Here is a 20547-nt window from a genome sequence, read left to right as displayed (position 1 = left end):
AACACGAAAATGCATTTGACATCAAAGTACTACCCTTGTCAATAAGCCCCACAAATTCCCTATTCCTGCAACTATGTAAAACCTCAAAAATAGAATCAGAATACCCCCCCCCCCCCTGAAATAACAGCCGCCCACGCTAACAAACCAATCCATGAACTCCCCTCCCATACTACCACTTTCTGACATGGAAGTCATCAATTTCAAATGTGATTCTTGGTCCACTCAACTTCCCCCTTTACTTAACATATTCTGAACGCAGCTCCTTACAAAAAGAGAATCAATCAACCCAGCTCTCACACTCACTCCAGTGTATGCACACAAAACCTTAAACCAAAATAATAAATAAGCAACACAATGTCCCCATGGTCAACCTAGGTTTCTCATGCTAGGTACCACACAGAATAAATTGCCAGATGTTATCACAACACCACTTCAACATACACACGTTCCTAGTATGGACCACCGGAACTCTGGTCGACTTCATACACTGCCTACAAGGATGACACCTAACATACTCCACTATCAGTCCAAAAAACTGCAAACCTTAATGGTCAACAACAGTCTCCATCCAAATCCAAAGAACGGGTCTAGCTTGTAACTTATCAGTCATGCCCATGCCTAATAAAAAAACCATTAAAAATATTAAGTTTCATTCTACATGCAAAACACAAAGCTCATCACACCTAATAAAAATGCCAAATACATAAACCAATAAATCATAATACCTCAATGGAAACAAAGCACACACTTTCAAATTCACAGATTACCAAGACTCAAATCAACCCAATACCACAAGTTACAAGAACAACTTTACATGTCAACATCCACCACCACAGTATAACACCTAATATAACATGAAATCTACAAAAACAAACCCGCTCACTCAAAAACACCGCACCTCAGTGACGTCACACACTGTAACACCAATACATCAATGGATCAAAGAAGACAGATGGAATCCTGAGACTTCCGTAGACCTGTGTCTTTTAGTTTTGGTGACAGCATCAGTAGATTGTATATGACAGCACATATAATACCAAACATTCTGATTAAATATTTGATGCAGCTACGAAGTTAATGAAATATAAAGGCAAGTCTCATGCACATAATGTTAATCTTCCAACAAAAAGAGAAGTTAACCACAGGATAATCCAAAACTATACTTACAACATCTGCACAATATACCCTTTCCGGAAGAGTGATACTTAGCATGGGGGTTGCACTTCGCGTGTCCCAGAACTGAAAAAACATACACATAATTTTATCATACATATGCATCCAAGAGCTTTCAAATGTTTCAAAACTAACAAATACTCTTGCTATTCCACAAACCTTGAGAGTTTTGTCCCATGATCCTGTCATTAAACAAGAATACATGTTTCCTTTTATCCAGTGACACGTTTTCACCGGTGCATCATGCTGGGCAACTTGCACTGTCTGGTTGCTATTCAGATCCCAACATTTTACCATCTTATCGCAAGACGCCATAAAGACTTTAGTCCCGTCCTGTAATAAAATAATAGTTTCAAATTTAAATTTCGTACATCTTGGTAAATGACAATGTAATGTTTTCCTACATGAAACATATTCTGAGATTTCAGCAAAATCTCCATCCGAAATGTAATGTTAACACTTACATCGCTCCAACATACGTCCAGTACTGGACCCTGCATGGTCTGCATTGACTTAGGAATTGTTTTTCCTGTCTGTTCAACTTCCCAGCAGCGGACCTTTGTGAAAAATCTCAACATTATTCAGACTACAAAATATATGTCATATTGCACAATACATCGACTTAAAGGAAATTAATTATACGATTTCCACAATATTTCTCTCGTCTTATGCACTTACGTTATTGTCCCAGCTTCCAGCTATCAAAAAATTTTGTGGAATTGTGGCGGGACTGAACGCTAAAGACGACACTGAATCGTCAGGAGGGGACGTAACTTCAAAATCTTTCATTGGGTTAGCTGACGATGGAGTAGTCGTTGTGCCATACCCCGATGTATTGCCCAATGTACTTTGATTAAACATTCTGAGTTCTAAAACTTCCTGCAACTAAATACTGTCAACAACCTTACTAACACTTCCAGAGAATACACTGCACATTCAAAACAAAAACATGACGCATAGGGGTCAAAGATTTACAGGAAGAGATCCCGCAGCATAGAGGAAAAATAATACAAAGGACCCCCTTCACCACATTTAGTTTTCTATTGTAATTATATTTCTTTACTTAGCTATTGAATCTCCATACTGTTGTTCATGATAATCCAGACTAATAAGCAATGCTTACGTAAATTAAAAACACGAGACACTACTGACGCCATGTAATTTAAATTCCATGGTTACCAGAGTCCTTCACAACTTAGTTTACATCATGTTTATCTGATGACTACAGTGTTCTTGAACTGATAAGATATTATATGAGTATTTTTTTTTCTTACATAAGTGACGTTAACTGAGTTGTGTTGTAAAAATATTGAAGGCAAAAGTAACAGATTTAACAACACTGATTTTGTTTACAGACTCTATTTGCTACTACTTGGATTAACGGAACTTTAGCGTTTGTGTTTGATATTTGTGTTCAATTTTTAAGCAGAGTAGCTTTAGAAATCGTGGAGCTAACTGTAAAGTAACAGTGTGGACGTTCTTCTTGTATTTCAAACGTGGGTCAGAGAAGAAGATTTTATTTAATCCTTCCCTTATCATTGACGTGACATGCATTTTTTACGGTTCTGTACAATTCCAGGATTAGTAATACAAAGACGGTTTGGCACCAGCAGACTTTGCTTATCAGCTATGCCTGCGGTGAAGCTGGAATTCCAGGATGGTTTAACGCCAAGCGATCCGCAAAAGAAACCAGTATTAATTGTAGGCCAGTTAAAAAATCTGGCAAAAGTGAAATATAACGATATAAAAATAAAGTTAGAACCTAGAGTGACAGAAGAGGTAAATAGCTTGGTTTGACCGTATTATATTAATTCTTTTATTTTGGTTTTACGATCTGTTTGTGATTTTTTTTTTTTCTTTCAGGTGTACAAGACAGCCTTAGCAAGTTTGCATCCGTCACCAACAGACAGCTGTTCGTTGTATCTCAACCTAGCAACACTTGCTGCTCTTCCTCTCAAATGTAGCCGTCATAACACTTCGTCGAGATCACATGCCCTTACAAAGCTGATTCGTAGCTCGACGGCAGGAGTTGAAGAATCGATTGTGGTGAATACTTCTTATTTGTTTTATAGTTGGTCCTATTTGTTGATTGTTCATTAAGACCTCGGACACTTTAAAAATTGCTCGACAATGGAAATGCCATGTTCAAACTTCCTTTCGAACAAAAATCCGTCTAAGGCCCTGTATTTTCCGTGTTTGACAGTATGGGACTAAAACTCAGTTGGAAAAATCGTTGATTACCAAGGTATGTAAGTACCAGTGTTTGAAACTATTAATTTCTGTTGCGGCTGGACACCGCTATTTCTACATGTTTCTGATAAAATTTAGGGATCAGAGCAGTAATCAGACCATGTTTAATGCTCTACTGAAAGCAACTAGTATGTCCTACTCTCCTCTTTTTTTTCTGACAGTGCTCTTTTGTACACATGTAAAAAAAATTCTGGATCATTAGAGGGATTAATGTATCCTGTGGGAAGAAAAGGGAAATGTATCTTTTGGCAAGAACAAGAGGAGATCTGCAGTATCTGCAAGATTCAAAAACTACTCAAAATTACTAAGAAAAGCTAATAAAAATCAAGGAATATGCACATTATGTCAGTAATTCTGCCAACAGACTTACAGGTATATGGAATTTAATGAAATGAGAGACAGTACAACAAGCTACAGATCAAGGAAAACATGGAATGGAAGTGCTACAAATGATGAGTCACAAGTAGCAAATGTGTTTAATAATCATTTCTGAAATATAGTAGAAAATAAAAGGATTAACAGTTCAAAAGAACAACCACAGCAGTATGTTGAGAAAGCAACTCTCATAGTATTCAGTCATAAAATATACTACTGATTTCTCCCGAGGGGAAAAAAAAACCATACATATTCTCTTCAGCAATGTAACCTTTTACAGTTGCTACTGACATCACTTCATAAATAGAAGCTTGTCTGGCTGTGATGGTTTTTCCAATAGAGTACAAAAGATGTGTACCCTTACAGTATGCCCATTCTTATCTGATACATGTAATGCATCACTAACTTAGTGTATTTTTCCAGAAAGACAGGAAACTGCTATTGTTAAACCCCTTTATCATAAAGATTATAGGAGCAATGTCAACAACTACCAACCTGTTTCACTACTGACATCATTTTCCAAAATTTTGAGGTGATTTATTCTAGAATATTATCTCATTGTAACAACAACAACATCCTCAGCAAATCATGGTTTGGGTTTCAGAAGAGTTGCACTACTGAGAATGTCATCTACATGTTCACTCAGCAAATTTTACAAGTGCTAAATAATAAAATAGCGCCAGTTGGTATTTTCTATGACCTGTCAAAGGCATTTGATTGTGTGGATCACAGTATTCTCATAGATAAATTGAAGTTGGTTTTTTTTTTTTTGTATTGATGGTGTAGCCAACCAATGGATAATATCATATCTAACCAAAAGAATGCAAGGAGCTGTACTTAGTAATTCAAGCCATATAGTCAGAGGACATAATTCTGAATGGGGAGAAGCCAGATAATGAGCTTCTCCAAAGTTCAATCGTAGGTTCACTATTGTTCCTCATATATGTAACCATGCATACTTACAGTAACAGAAGAATGGTAAACAAAGTTCTTAAAAGTATCATTGGTTTTTTGTGAATGGTCTCACCCTGAGTTATATAAAACAAGTTCTGCACACATATGGGTGACACACCAATGATAAGTGTAATATGACGAGGAAACAATAAATAGGTTGACAATTTCAAAATTCATAGGTGTTGTATTAATGAGAATTTAAACTGGAAAAAGCAAATCTTTTAATGCCTACAACAACTTAGTTCTGCCACACTTGCACTTAGAATCATTGTAAATGTTAGGGAGAGAAAATCAGTATGTTGATATATTTTGCAATTTTTCATTCAGTAATATCATACAGAATAATGTTCTGTTCAGAAACATGCTGTATGAATAATATGTGGGACTCCCCCACGATCATCTTGTAGACATCTGTTTAAGGATTTGAACATTCTTACTATGTTTCACAGTATACTTATTTCCTCATGGAGTGTGTTGCAAATAATCCACTGCAGTTCAAAAGGAGTAATGATGTTCATAATGACTATACACGAAGAAAAAATGACATTCATTATGCCACATTAAGGTTGCATTTAGCACTAAAAGGAGCGATTGACTGCAGGAAGCAGCACTCCCCTGAAAAGTATTTACTGAATTTGCTATTATGGAACAAGGTTTTTGAATTGGATCTTTTAGAATTGGCCCTACTCCCATTCTCTGTACTAAAGGCAGTCATAATTTATCATGAAGTGTCTATTGTTGATAAATTGTATTTGTGAGTCACCCAGTATCAACAGAGTCCTTATTGTAGTGACTTGCACTGAACATGACTTCAGGACACGAAGTTTGGGTAAAATAATTATTGCCCTGGTTGTTTAGGCTGCAACTTAACTTATGATAAGTTGTTATAAACAGTACATCAGAATATTTCTTTGCATTTTACGAATTTTAAGTGATAACAACTGTGTGGTAGTGCATACTAACTGCTTTAAATAGGACGACTTTTCTGGCTTGACGGAATTATGTAAGTGTCCAAATCCACTCATCTGCTTTGACCCATGACATCATCAATATGGTGGAAATGGCTATTCTAAGCGTCTCCAGTATGGTGCCAATGATGTGCTCTACATACACACAGCAACAAACATGAAAATAACGATAAATAAATAAGATAATAACATCTCCCTCCTAAAATACAATCAAACTAACGGGACAACTGCGGGAAACTGGGCAGTTTTAGTGAGGGGACAAGCTAAGTAAAAAAAAAAAAAAAAAAAAAAAAAAAAAAAAAAAAAAAAAAAAAAAAAAAAAAAACACTCCACACTCCCAAAACACACAAAATGATGAACGACACTTCCCTTGACCTGTATAGGCAACTGCAGCTGATGATGCCAAAACACCAATGCCTACAGCAAACACTATGGAAATTGGAATCAGACATTTCCCTTGACCACAGCTGATGATACCAAAACACCAATACCTACACATAAAACTACAAAAATGAGAATTGCTCGTTTCCCTTGACCTATATAGGTCAACCATAGCTATTAATAGAAAAAAACCAACACCTACAACTACGAAAAACAAAACCATAACACACACACACACACGCGGCACCATCAAACGCAACAAGACAACATCTACAAACACAGCCAAGTCATAAACTCTGCGCCTTAATGACGTCGCATACCATAACATCCTTACACCATGGGTCAAAGCAGACAAGTGGAATCAGACGCTTCTGTTGACCCGGCTTGACTACTCATCAGTATGCACTGTTTGTGTCCATAGGATTTGCATGCTGAAGGTTTTTACTGTCTAACTGTCCCTGACAAACAACTCCCACATTATGATAGTACTTTACTTCCCAATTTGCCTCTTTTACATAATAAATAAATTAAGTGGCAATGCACTTAGTGACTGTGGGTACATAACTAGATTTTAGACAGTAATCAACCTTAATATTAATATAACCAGGTCATTAACATTATTCTAGCACTTTCAATATCTGAAACAAATGTAATCAATTTGTATCTTTTGCTGAAAGAAGCCATTATACTCAGTGATTATCATTGGCTTTGACCAATGTCAGTGTATTACCAGTACCAACAAGCAACATTCAAGACCTGACATAAGTGTATTTTAGCCAATGAGTGAACTGGGAGGAAGTAAGACAATAGAGAAAGAGGAAACTGTGGGGAAGATGGCTTGGGTGCAGGTTGAATGATATTAGGGCCCTCGTGTCAAACATCCAAACACTTACTGTATGGGTCATATCCTTTGGAAGACCTGTCTGATACACCCATCCAGCACACCTTCAGTTCCGTCATAGGCTTCTCCTATCCCATCAGGGCAGGGCCACCTGAGAATGCAGTCATGTTGTATACAGGTGTGGTGCAGTTTCTGCACAGCATTTTATGTGGATATGACCACCATTCAACTGTGTACTTGAATGAGTGGCAACCAACCAAACTGTGACCAAGAAAAGAGCTGAATGCTCAGTGGCAGAATACATCACTGAGCACAACATGCTCTATTCCAGTGGCTGCTTCACAGACCATGCCATCTGGATCCCCACCACCCCCACCACCTCTCAGATACATAGATGGGGGTGATCCTTGCAACATATTCTTTGTTCTCATAATGCTCCTGGCACAGTGCCTGCTAGCCTCCTGCCTCTCACCTTCACCCACTTACACTGTGCCCCAGAACCCTAATTCTGCTCATGCTGCATGCTCATCCACATCCCCATGGTGTCTCCTTCTTCTCTATAGCCCCTCAAATTCACTCATCATCATTGCGTGCCACAAGACCTCACCACCGGCGTGTTGCATTCCTATATTTTACGCTCTTTGTCGCATTCCCATCCTATGCACCTACTGCCTGCCTCCAAACTCCCAACTGTCCTTCTTACTCCCCACCTTATCTCTTCCATCATCCCCTCCACCTCACACCACACCTCACCCTGCATCCAAGCAGGAGATGGCACGGTGTAGTTGAGTGTGTGAGTGTATGTGTGTGTGTGTGTGTGTGTGTGTGTGTGTGTGTGTGAGTGTGTGTGTGAGAGAGAGAGAGAGAGAGAGAGAGAGAGAGAGAGAGAGAGAGATCCTCACAAAGAGTATTATGGACACCTCTAACTATTCTGCATTGAAATTAAATGTCAAATGCAGAAGTACATTAGTGTGTTATTGTTTTGCATGCTGTATCTAACATTGATTACATTATTGTATCCAGACCTTCTAGATAAGAATTTTAAATGTCTACTATGTCATTTATGTATGCAGATCGTATGTGAGCGGAAGGATGTATTTGCATCAGCGTGTGCAGTGGCGCGTGCCTATCCACTATATTCTGCAAAGTCGCCAGGTTCATCACAGGACTGTAAAACACCAACTGTAGTAAACGTTGAATTCCTCTTGGTTCCTGAGTCTATTGCTGATGGGGCGAATGGTGCTGAAGATGAAAGTGAGTCTGAAGATCTGCATTTAAGCCAAGAAGATTTGCGTTGCCTTGAAAGTGCAGCATCTGGTGTTCGACTTGCAGCCAAAATTGTTGATATGCCTTGCAATGTAATGAATGTGGATCACTTCCTCAAGGTATGAAACATATGTAAGGTTTAATGCCTTACATTTACATGTAGAATGTTGTAGTTAGTTCTGTTTGTTTTTTCTCTAGTGTCACTTCTGTTTAAGAGGCATATATTCTTAAAGCTTGTTCTCTAATGCCATTTCTGTTGAAGAGACGTACATCCTTAAAACAACAGATGAAGAGAGAATTGATTGTTCGTATCTCCTATACTAGTAAACACACACACACACACACACACACACACACACACACACACACACACTCTGTATTGATCTTTGAAAGTGTATATTGCATTTTTTGTGATTACATGTACTTCCATACTGTACAAAAACTATGAAGTGCATGGCAGATTGTATGACCCACAGAACTGTGTGTTAGTGTTTCTATTCCGTATGCATTTGGAGTACAGGAAGATTTGCTGCTTAAAATACCAATATTCATGGGCTAATCTTGTCATCACAGTTCTTTTGAGAATGATATATAGAAGGCCTTGTTCAATTTAGCCTTTCGTTTAGTTGCATAGGTGGACCACGTCTCCAAGTAGGTAGTGGTGGTGGAGGCGGCAGCGTCACTTACATAGAAGAAATAGGGGAACGACAGAAAACATAAAGAATTGCATTGTGTTACTTCCCTTTACCGTATTTTTGGAGTTTGTCTGTTATTTGTAGGTGGTTGGGTGCATTACAAAAATGGTTAACACCTTTTAAACATAGTATAATTTACCTGATCATATTGCCTAAAGCAAACATGCCTAATATTTTATAATTTTAAACTTCTACTCTGAGTAAGTAAGAATTATTTGAATAAAATGGTTCAGGAAAGAAAGCCTCTGGTGCTTTATTAATCAAAGTGAGCAGTGCACTTCCTAACTTGTCTGTTTCAGTGTTCACTTAATCAAAAAGTAATACTTTCTCCATTCATATTAAAGTTTGGCATTGCTCATATTGTTTAAAGTTTCAATTAAATAGGCTAGATTGTTACTTTGTGTTGCCATAATTTTTAAACTTGTATCTGTAGCCACTTCCATGATATCTGGATTGTTAAACACAAATTTGTTCTGTCACAGTTCACTGAAAATTAATCACCCTAACCTACACACGTTGACATATGAGTCTACCTATTTTTACCTGACTGTTTGGTGAATTGCCTTTCTGTAAGAATTTGTAATTAATTAGCAAACTATCACAGCTCTCACATACATGTCTGTATGTGATTACAGCACTCAGTTATCTCTTCTTGGTCTCAGAATTGAAACTCAAACCACAGTGGAGACATAGCTGTCAGCAGAATTCCCTGTACTCGGAAGGCACACTAGCATACAAGATGTAGAAAATGTTGCAAAACCTGCTGTATATTCAAGAAAGTAATCCCCTAATTTCTCTACTACATTCATTCCTGTGATACCAGCTGCTGTTTTGCACAATGCTTCACCACCCTTGTACATACAGAAATCCTTGACTTTCTCGTAGTGGTCAAATATGATCACATTTTGATGTAAACATAATAAAGTGAAAGAAAAAACTCACACTCATGTAAAAATGTTACAGACCATTTATCTGTGTAAGCAAATGGTAATCTTATTTAATGATAAACAAAAGACCATTGTATGAATATTTCATGTAAGCTGTCTCAGGGCAAGACTTTCTGCTCAAGCTATATCTTTCTAATGTGTACTCTGCACATACAGACACCATGTTCTGTGAAAATCTACCAACAGCATGTGTATAGAAATTTTTGCAAATTGCTTTTGTTCAGGAAGTGGGAGCTGTAGCTGCTGCATACCCAGGAGTGCGACTAACTGTCATTCGAGGCAAAGAGCTGGAGGCCCGTGGTTTTGGTGGAATCTACGGAGTTGGAAAGGCAGCAGCTGTTGGGCCAGCTCTTGCTGTGCTGTCCCATGAACCGCAGGGTGCGACTGAGACAGTTGCCTGGGTAGGCAAGGGCATCGTTTATGACACCGGTGGACTCAGCATCAAGGGAAAAGTGAGTGATCCAGAACTGACGTCAAAAGGGTAAGGTGAGAAGAACTCAGTAACAGAACACCGACTAGAAAAAGTTGAGGAGACAGGCACATCACATTATTTCTAAATTACGTCTTTTTGGTGTAAAATTTGTTTCTTCTTTTTTTTTATGCTTTAAAAGTGGGCACATTTGAGATGAAGTAACTAGCAAGGGTGAATTTTCGAGGGATGGCTTTAATACTGAAAATTCATCCAGAAGTCTGTGTAGTGTTTGATATGGACAGGAGGTCTCATTTCAGTCTGTATATAGAATTCTTGTTTGAAACTTCTATCACATCCAATTATGTGTTTGGTATGGATATTATCAAAATGCAAGTAGAGAACCTCCTGCTGTCTAGCAATGGAGAGGAGGAGGAGGGGGGGGGGGGGGGGAGTGGAAAAGCTCACCATCCATTTTATAAAGAAGACACCATTAGCATATCTGTCAAGGATTTCTTTTTAGAGGCAGACACATTTTTTCAATAATTCTCTCTCATTGTCCCAATCTAAGTTCCATCCATAACAGAATAAATTCAGCATAATCGATTGTTGAGCAATGTTACAATATTCCAGCATGTAAACTTTAGTTGTGATGGGTATTCATCATTTTGCAAAAGGAAGAAACTGGCAGGCAACTGCGTAACTGTAGATGAATGGTGAAAATGAAAAGGCACACTTAATAAGATCATTTTACTGTCTCAACGTAGTATACTGACCATTTTTTATAGATAGATGCAGGTATTGAAGATAAAAAATACTTCATCATGTGGCTAGAGGTTTCTGGGAGAGTACACTAGTATTCTTCATTGCATCATAGCTTATCGGTGGGGGGAGATAGGGAATCCCAACGCAAAAGAGCACATAAGCCAGTGTAAAACCATGAATTAAGATTAAATGTGTTTTATTTAAATTTCAGAAATATTTTATCTTTCCTGACACTCATAGAAATTAGAAGTTGGTTAACTAATGGTGTATGGAAGAGGTTTCGCTTACACAATTGGCAGTAAATGCTAACCAAACATCAGCCCATATAGTCAGTAACTGTCAGCTCTACATTTCTGAGTAACTGGCCTTATATCTTCATGACTGTCAAAATATGATGCAAAGATAAAGATAGATAATAATTTCTGCTTTGCTAAGTGTAATGGGACTGAAATATATTTAGTGTAGATGAAGTACTATCTATAATAACATTAGCTTTAGTGACACTGATTTCACATTCACGAGGAGCTGAATGTACAATATTTGTATGAATATGTTAATTCTTTGATTCCAGACTACTATGCCAGGCATGAAGCGTGACTGTGGTGGAGCAGCTGCCATACTTGGTGCGTTCATGGCAGCAGTTGAGAGGGGCTTTGCACAGAATTTACATGCTGTTTTCTGTCTAGCAGAAAATGCTGTGGGTCCTGATGCAACACGTCCAGATGATGTCCACACTCTTTATTCTGGCAGGTGAGCATCATTTCTCCATGTAAAACAACTTAAAATTTTCTATTTGTATTTCCTCAGAAAGAAGTTATTATTATGTATTTGCATTTCAGCGTTTAGTGGAAAAATAGGCCATTTTAGTATATCTGTACTCTTGAGAATATACATTCGAATGTAAATAAGTTAGGGATACAGAAAATCACTCAATGCTTCCTTGTTATATATTTGAAATATTCTTCTTTCACTATAGTATGCTACTACCCTGCAAATATAGACAAAAAAATAAAATAATAAAAACTTAACTTTTCAGCACAAAAATTTAAAAGAAAAAATGAGGAAAATTAAAAATCAGTTCTCTGAAGCAAAGATCCACAGTGAATTAAATGTTATTAACAGTGCTCACAGTATTGGCATTGCACATGTAGTTGATAGATAATATTGAGCAACAAATCAGTATCTTGTATAACTTTCTCTAGTTACAGTGCAACCCTGCAATTGAGCTTAAACACAATTATAGGCTTGTTACAAAATTCTACTCGGTATACTAAAATGTTATGGCATTAATAAAATCCCACTTGCATAGACGGAGCCTGACCTTCATAATAGAAAGCAGATTGTCTTTCTGACAGACTGTCATGGGCATGAAACTAATCTTGGAATGAATTATGTAACCTAGGGGATTTTGAAGGATTTAGAGGTGTATATCACTAGGCAGAAGATAGTTACTGCCCACAGGAAAATTAAAGAGGCCTTTGGAGAAAAGAGAAGCTGCAGTATAAATATCAAGAGCTTCGATGAAAAACCAGTCCTAAGCAAAGAGTGGGAAGCTAAGTGATGGAGTATATAGATGACCTACTGAAGGGAAATATACTTGAAGACAATATTATGGAAATGGAAGAGGAGATGGGAGATATGATACTGCAAGAATAATTTGCCAGAGCACTGAAACACCTAAGCCGAAACCAGACCCCAGGAGCTAAGACATTCTGTCGAAACTACTGATAACCAGGGGAGAGCCAGCCATGACAAAGAAAGGTTTGGAGTAGGAATTATAGTTGAGAGAGAAGACATAACATCTTTGAAGTTAGGCAGTGAGATTGTAATTCTGTCAGAGACAGCAAAGGACTTCGAAGAACAGCTGGATAGAATGAATAGTGCCTTGAAAGCAGGATAAAGACTAACATCACCAAAAGCAAAACAAAGGTAATGGAATGTAATCAAATTGAATTAGGTGTGCTCAAGGAATTAGATTAAGAAATGAGGCACTGACAGCAGTAGATGAGTTTAGCTTTTTGGGCAGCAAAATAACAATGATGGCTGAAGTTGAGTGGATATATGAAGTGTAGACTGGCAGCAGCAAGAAAAGTATTTCTGAAGAAGAGAAATTTGTTAACATTGGATACAGATTTAAGCATTGGGAAGTCTTTTCTGAAAGTATTTGTATGGGCTGTAGCCGTGTATGAAGTATTTTGTATAATTATGTGATCAGAGGCTTTGTATAGGGTTTAGCCATATATGGAAGTGAAACAGTTACAATAAACAGAACACCCTTGGATCTCTCATTACATTGAGCTAAGGACAAGGAGACTGTGTTAGCTTTATTTACATATTTTCACTCCTTATTGTCTTGCAGGATTAGCTTCAGGGAGAGGGCACTTAATGTAAATAAACTATTTATTCACCTGGCACTAGCAGTAAGGATATTGTGTAAAGTACTTAACCAAACATTTTGCAGAACTCGATTTAAGGATTTATGAATTTTTATAGTTCCTTCCCGCTACATCTATTCTTTAATACATCGTGCTGGTAAAAATCAGCTTCACCCGAAAGTGGGTTGTGTAATCACAATGGAAGACAAAAATTATTTGCACTTTGACTTTGCCTTCTTTTGTAGGGTTCAGAGCATAGTTGTGTGCATGACGGTCTCCCATCTCACACAAAGCAATACACTTAGAATCCTTACAAGTTCAGATGAATATTAATAATATATATCATTAACACTTTTTCTATAAATTATCTGAATATTGAGACTCAAAGATTGAAAATTTCTGTTAGTACAGGGCAAATACCAGTGTTCACTGTAATGCAGCATGACAAATAGTAAGGTACTGTAAACAGGACTCGGTATTTACAGATGTAGGTAACTATTCACCGTGAAAAACACTAGTGTAATAACGTAAATATTAAGATATGAGATAACCTGCAGCTCTTTAATATAATTGGGGAAACAGCAGATGTAAGAGTGAATGTTATCAAGCAGGATAGCGATAATTCTTCTGTTAATATACTGATCAGACAAAGTTACTAAGTATCCGTGTGATGAAAGTGCATGCTACAAGGTACGGGAAACCTGTTAAGTGAAACAGTAGAAGTTTATTTGACCTGTGAATAAAGAAAACAATAATTTCTTGTTTCGCTATGAATAACAAAACAAAGCATCTTGGATGTGTGGCTTGGTGCCAGCCTATTGTCTGTTACTTTAGTAAAATGTCCTTGATCTGGTTGTAGTTGTTGTGTAAGGTTGGGAGCTTGACATCGAAGTTGATGGTGATGTCTCGCGATGTGGTCTGGAGGCAGCACTTGGTGAGGGTCAACAGCTTGGAAGCAGCAGGCGAGGTGCTCTTTGGACTTTTGATGCAGACAGATGTCAGTCAGGCGAGTTTGGTGCACTCCTCAATAGGAACTCCATGCTTGAGGAACTGTGGCAAGGTGGCCACGGTGTCATTCCTACTGAGTTGCGGCTGTGCTTGGTGAGGAGAGGTCCATACTGAAAAACTGCAGATGTTTGGCGCCTGGCCACAGTGCTGCTCCAGTGAACAACTGCCATAGATCGGCTGAGCCGCAGCCTTCATAGCTAGGTCACAGAAGTATACAACGACCAGCGCTTGGAGGCACGTGACTGCCTGCAGCGAGATAGTGCCAGTGCTGGTAGCGACACCTGCATGAGAGACTTGCACCCCCAGGATTTGGGGCTACTGCTGGAGATGTGGAGGAAAACAGTCCTGAAGATAGCAAACAGCAGGATTACCAAAGTATTGAATCTAATACTAACAAAGAGATAGAGGGGCTGGCCAGTATGTACCTCAGCTCAGTGCAGCCGATAGATACACAAAAAACAGAACCGAAAATTTACCTTCCTAGCTTTCGGAACAAATGTTCCTTCATCATGGAGGAGAGAGGGGAAAGAAAGGGAAGAAGGAAAAGTAGATTCAGTTACTCAAGACCCAGCTTATGAAGCAACAGTTGGCTTCCCTCTGACAACCATGCCTCCATCCTTGCTACCCTCCCTGTTTTCCTTTCCCTGTTGCTTCATAACCTGGGTTGTGAACTGAATCTACTTTCCCTTCTTCCCTTTCTTTCCCCTCTCTCCTCCCTGATGAAGGAACATTTGTTCCGAAAGCTAGGAATGTAAATTTTCGGTTCCGTTTTTTGTGTATCTATCGGCTGTACTGAGCTGAGGTAAGTACTGGCCAGCCCCTCTATCTCTTTGTTAGTATTTGTTTCACATCTTTATATGAGATTTTCCATTAATCATTCAAAGTATTGAATCTAATTTACTTTAGTATCTGGCTGCAAATGTGAAGAGACTTTCAATCCCGCAGCTTTAGATTTACATTGGATTGTTTCCTTGTGATTGCCGAAGTCCTTATAGCGAGTAAGCGAGGAATGCAGATCACTTCTGCTATACAGCTGTCTGAAGGCTAGTAGAATCATAGGCACTAGCTATACAATACTATAGTACTATGATTTGCTTGTCTTTTGCTATGTGTACCTTGACGCATTCCACTTACCTGAATATTCTCATTCTTTATCTTATCTGCAGCACATGATGAATTAATGAATAATTGTAGGTTGTATTATTTTGTTTTGCTTCCATGTGTTTTGTCACAGTTTGTCATGGGGTGTTGCCAGTATTACACATTGTTGGACAAATTTCCAGTTCATTGTTGTTACATATGATAAATGGTGCTGCTGAAAATCTTTGAGAGTGTGTGAAGTAATAAGGCAAATCTGAAAACTGATACTGAGAAAGAGTGCATTTCCCAGATTTAGTAGCAACAACAGAAGGGGGTGGATGATTCTGTGCTATTGTGTTCCCTCAGCAAACACCAGAAGTGGACAGTCACTGCTCCCCATACCGTGATGCCCAAGAGCTGTCCCCATACATGACTTCTTGATACAGTGTACTAGTTTCTGCTCTATTAGCTTGGCACCATGCCTACAAATGCCAGTCACCGACACCAAAGAGAGCCAGGTCTCTTCATTAAGTACAACTTTGTACTTTTTAACCTTTCATTCCTCTCTTCTGCTACACATCGTGATGTGGGATGCGTGGGGTTGAGAGGAAGCATGTTAATGATCCACATTCTCATTGCCCTGCTTTCAGTCAACAATTTCTGATGCTCCTAGCTGATACTATTGAGGCAACATTAGCACTGCAGTAAATGTACATTCCAACTATGGCTGTTCATCTGATACTGCAACCAAGGTGTGCTCTGTATGCTGCTGCTGTTCAGAATCAAATCTGCGAGGATCCTTGAATTACCAGCACTGATATTAATACACCACTGAGAGCTACACACAACATTTCTTTGATGGGCCACCTGGTCTTTGGCAGTTCCACAATATAACCTTGCCGAAATTCAGTTAACTACATGAATTGGGTTCACTGAAATGAATTTGGCATATCCACCATTGCACTAAGGTGCTCAAAATAAGACAATTCCTTCAGAAAGTATTACATAGTTAAGAGCTCAGAACTATACCATCCACAGCCTATTGCTTTAAATCCTTGCTGTTACTGCCCTCGATCAGAGCCTATGCATATTTTACATTTCTACATCAAATCTTTAGAGGTATTACTTTTCTGTTTTCCACTAGGCATTTTAGGGCAAGGCCCCTCTGGTACCCACTGAGGTGCCGCCTTCCCCTCCTCCAGCCAATGAACCAACAGAGTCTCACCCCACCTATATGGACATTACCCCATCCTTCTCGGTGACGGATGGTGACTCTGCGGTGTGACCGGCTCCGATCCGTTCCCTTCCCATTTGGACTCCAGCTTGAGAATCCTCCAGTGGAATTGTAATGGTTATTTGCATCACCTCCTGGAGTTGCGGCCCCTTTTTTCCTCCTACTCTACTGCTTGCATTACTCTCCAGGAGACTCATTTTGTCAATTCTTACTCACCCACCCTTCGTGGGTTCCACGCTTTCTGTTGGAGCTGTATTGGCCCCTTGCAGGCTTCTGGTGGTGTTTACATCTTGGTCCACAAGGACATTGTTAGTAAATGGGTTCCCCTCCATGCCACTCTGGGTCCATCTGGCCACTCCAATCACAATCTATAATCTCTACCTCCCGTCTGACAGGCCACCCACATACCTTGCCCTAACCACCTTTCTTCAACATCTCCCTTCTCCCTTCCTGCTTCTAGGGGTCTTAAATGCCCACAACCCTCTTTGGGGTAGTCACACAACTACTGCCCTGGGTAGGACAGTTGAAGCTGTTCTGGCAGGGCTTGACCTCTGTCTACTAAACACCGGCACTCCCACACACTTTAATGTGGTACATGACACTTTCTCTGCCCTTGACCTCTCATCTGCAGTCCCGGCCTTCTTCCCTCCATTCAGTCGGGTGTCCACAACGACTTACGTGACAGTGATCATTACCCGATTTTTTTTGCCTTCCTTCAGTGTATCTCGCTCCATCACCCTCCCAGGTGGGTCTTCTATAAAGCTGATTGGGGTGCGTTCTCTGCTACCATCTCCCCTCTACTACCACACAGCGGTATTGATGAGTCTACACAGACTTTGACTGCCGCTGTCCTTTCCGCAGCTGTTTCAGCCATCCCTTCTTCCTTGGGTTGCCCCCCGTCGGAAGATGGTCCCTTGGTGGACTCCAGAAATTGCTGTGGCCATAAAAGACCGCTGTCATGCTCTTCAACACTCCTACTGGTCTCCTTCTGGTCTTTAAACGATTCCACACCCGCACCCATTATCTAATCAGATTTCGGAAACGGATTTGCTGGGAATGATATGTGGCTGCCGTAGGATCGCACACCCCCTCTTCACAAGTCTGGGTGAAACTCGGGCAAATTTTTGGCCATCATCCTCCCACTGGTGTTGCAGGAATTTCTGTGCATAGTGTTGTCCTTACCCATCCAGACTTTGTCGCAGAGCATTTCTCTCAACACTTTGCCCAAGCCTCTGCATCGACTCGGTATCCGCCCAAGTTCCTCCTCCTGAAAGAGTGCTTGGAATGCCTGCCTTTGTCTTTCATTTCTCACTGCTTGGAGCCGTACAATGCCCCATTTAGCGAGTGGGAATTCGCCAGTGCCCTTGCCCTGTGTCCCAACACGACTCCTGGCCAGATTGGATACATAATCAAATTCTCCAACACTTATCGGTGGCTGGTCACCGTCGTATACTGACCCTTTCCAACTGTCTGTGGAGTGAAGGGGTATTTCCTACCCAGTAGCAAGAAAGCATTGTTATTCCGGTGTTGAAGCCTGGGAAGCCACCTCTTCAGTTGGATAGCTACCATCCAATTAGCCTTACCAACACCCTCTGCAAGCTCCTTGAAAGCCTGGTGAGTCAGCTGACTCACTTATCTCCTCCGTCATGAGGAACCCCCTCTCTGTCATGGATCAATGTTGACTGTAGCTCATCTCTTACTGGACTGTCCCAACTTAGCCGCCCTGCAATGGACTTTTAGCTTTCCTGACCCGCTACCCCTTGCGTTAACTGACAGTGCCTCAGCAGCTGATCTAGTTTTACGATTTCTTCATGATGGGGGTTTTTATCGCTTTATTTAATGGTAGGACCTGCAATATTATCACTGGGTGGAGGGGTTGGCAGGCCGTCTTGCTCCCCCCTACGCCCCAACTTGACTGGCTTCGACTGGGCTTGGTGGTTCACCGCTGCCCTCTGCCTTCCCACTCCTTTCCTTATGGGGTCTGTTTTATCTTGAGTGTCTGTCTTGGCTACCTGTGCTTTTTCCTTCATGCTCCTGTCATTAATCACTTTCTGTTCCTCCTCTCTTTTCCGCCTTCTTCCTTCCTTCTCTGTTTTTGTAGTTTGTAATTTTTGTGGCCATTGCAGTTCCCTCTTATAGTGTGAGGTTTTATCGGTTTTAGTTATTCCCTGGTTGAGGGGCTGATGACCTCATAGTTTGGTCCCTTCTCCAGTCTAACCAACCAATTATCCACTAGGCATTTTTATTAGAAAATGCTTTTTACAGACAAATTAAGGTTCAGTTTATGAAACTGAGGAAAATGGAGGAAAATTTTGTGTAGAATATAAGCAATTTTACAAGGAAAGACAACTCTGTACCATATAGAACAGATGTTGGGCAGTTACCATACACACAAACAATTTCTGGATTACAGCAGCTCAATTACAATTTGCACTGTATTGTATGTTGGCATGATCACTACAGACCTATTTTTTAGAATGAATGGCTGCACTTAATCTCTTTCTGTTGGTAGCATCCAACAGTCTGTTGCTGGGCATGTCTTGGAACATTTTGGGTGGGGTCATGGGCCTGGATACTTTATTGACCCCAAAGGCTGGTGGTCCAGTCCCACTTAAGAAAATTAGAGATGGTGACAGGCTTTCCAAAAATACTTGGCGCTTGCCAGTTGTGTGGTCTAAATTTATGTTGACAGTAATATTAGCTGTCAGTTCACCTGTTGGATCTGCAGATCTTGTAAAATTTGGTTTGTAAGAGAATGTGGGGAGAGCTTAAAGAAATATGATAGTGGATGTCAGAGAGGAAATTAACAGTCTGAGAAGCTAAAGAATATTGGAAAATGTTAAAAAGGCATTCAGAAAGTGAATGTGATTTGATGTCATGTATACACATGGTCAAGGTGTGATGAAAATGAACTTCACACAGCTTATAGAGTGGGAAAAATAGTGAATCAGTCACAGATAACGAAATAGAAAATTTTGTTGCTTGTTAAAAACTGTGAGCGAGCTCAGGGGATAATAATACAATGCTACCAAAATTATCGTAAGAGTGGTTTAACACCAGATTGAAAACTAGTAGGTGAGAAGGTTATGAAGGAGATCCAGTTGGTGTAACAGGATGGCTGCAAACGTCCTTTACAGGAATACAGAAGCGATGGTCAGAACAAAATGTCATCTTGAAGTAACAGTTTTGCATTTCAGACCACAGTTTATATCATATAAAATGTTTCATAAAAGATGTTACCAGAGTACTGTGGAAATTGCTGATGCTGAAGTACTGCAGTGAGATCATTTAAATCTCTCCATGACCTCTGTCTCAGTATGTATGCCTAACATATGAAAGTGGCTGGGAAGGGACATTTTCTAAGTAATATTTTGGTGTAAAAGTGCCAGGTAACTGTAAACCAAATCACTGTCTTATCTAATAAGAGGGAAAATCCTTATTTACAGTGAAAATAGGTCACAGCTATCTCTGTTGCTGAAAGTTTTCTCTGGCAATAAGCATACCTTTATTAAATAGGCAGGCTCTATGGAGGTATGAGTTAGCCCATTATTATGTGATGCTCTGCAGATTTTGTGATTATGGCAAAATCTTTAACATATATCTTAGTGTGGTAAGTTCTATTTGTAAACAAGATTTGAAGGTTATACTATGGGTGGGAGGGTCGGGGAGATTATTAACTTTCTAAAACAGTTTCTCTTGTAAAAGTACATATCCAGCAACTCCTATTATCTACATTGCCAGAGGCATTTGATGAATCATTGTATAAGCAGTACTCATATGTAATTTGCATAATCAAGTGTGTGGGTTTCTGGGAGGCAGTGAGAAG

The 20547-nt window shown here is 39.6% G+C and overlaps 2 protein-coding genes across 4 annotated transcripts in view; one reads left to right on the top strand and one right to left on the bottom strand.

Annotated features, from left to right (window-relative positions):
* Nucleotides 1-2124, bottom strand: part of LOC126091852 (protein Rae1) — a 49009-nt gene extending 46885 nt beyond the window's left edge. Inside the window, exons 1-4 of the mRNA XM_049907117.1 lie at nt 1852-2124; nt 1638-1730; nt 1333-1506; nt 1168-1239 (exon numbers count right to left, since the gene is read on the bottom strand). Coding sequence (XP_049763074.1) covers nt 1168-1239; nt 1333-1506; nt 1638-1730; nt 1852-2034 — 522 coding nt within the window. The 5' untranslated portion in view covers nt 2035-2124. The remainder of the gene's footprint in view (nt 1-1167; nt 1240-1332; nt 1507-1637; nt 1731-1851) is intronic.
* Nucleotides 2125-2154: 30 nt separating this feature from the next.
* The window catches only part of LOC126091851 (probable aminopeptidase NPEPL1), a 46266-nt gene continuing 27873 nt past the window's right edge, over nt 2155-20547 (top strand). The window contains exons 1-6 of one of the 3 annotated variants that reach the window (XM_049907114.1): nt 2155-2218; nt 2753-2952; nt 3037-3219; nt 8016-8327; nt 10075-10302; nt 11596-11774. In XM_049907114.1, the coding sequence (XP_049763071.1) occupies nt 2803-2952; nt 3037-3219; nt 8016-8327; nt 10075-10302; nt 11596-11774 (1052 nt within the window). In that variant the 5' untranslated portion in view covers nt 2155-2218; nt 2753-2802. Of the gene's footprint in view, nt 2219-2348; nt 2674-2752; nt 2953-3036; nt 3220-8015; nt 8328-10074; nt 10303-11595; nt 11775-20547 lie in introns of those variants that run through there. The other 2 variants (XM_049907113.1, XM_049907112.1) reach the window with 2 other exon arrangements.

The sequence above is a fragment of the Schistocerca cancellata genome, chromosome 7, assembly GCF_023864275.1.
Source record: "Schistocerca cancellata isolate TAMUIC-IGC-003103 chromosome 7, iqSchCanc2.1, whole genome shotgun sequence".
Taxonomy (NCBI): Eukaryota; Metazoa; Arthropoda; class Insecta; order Orthoptera; family Acrididae; genus Schistocerca; species Schistocerca cancellata.
This window is presented reverse-complemented; position numbering and strand designations above follow the sequence as displayed.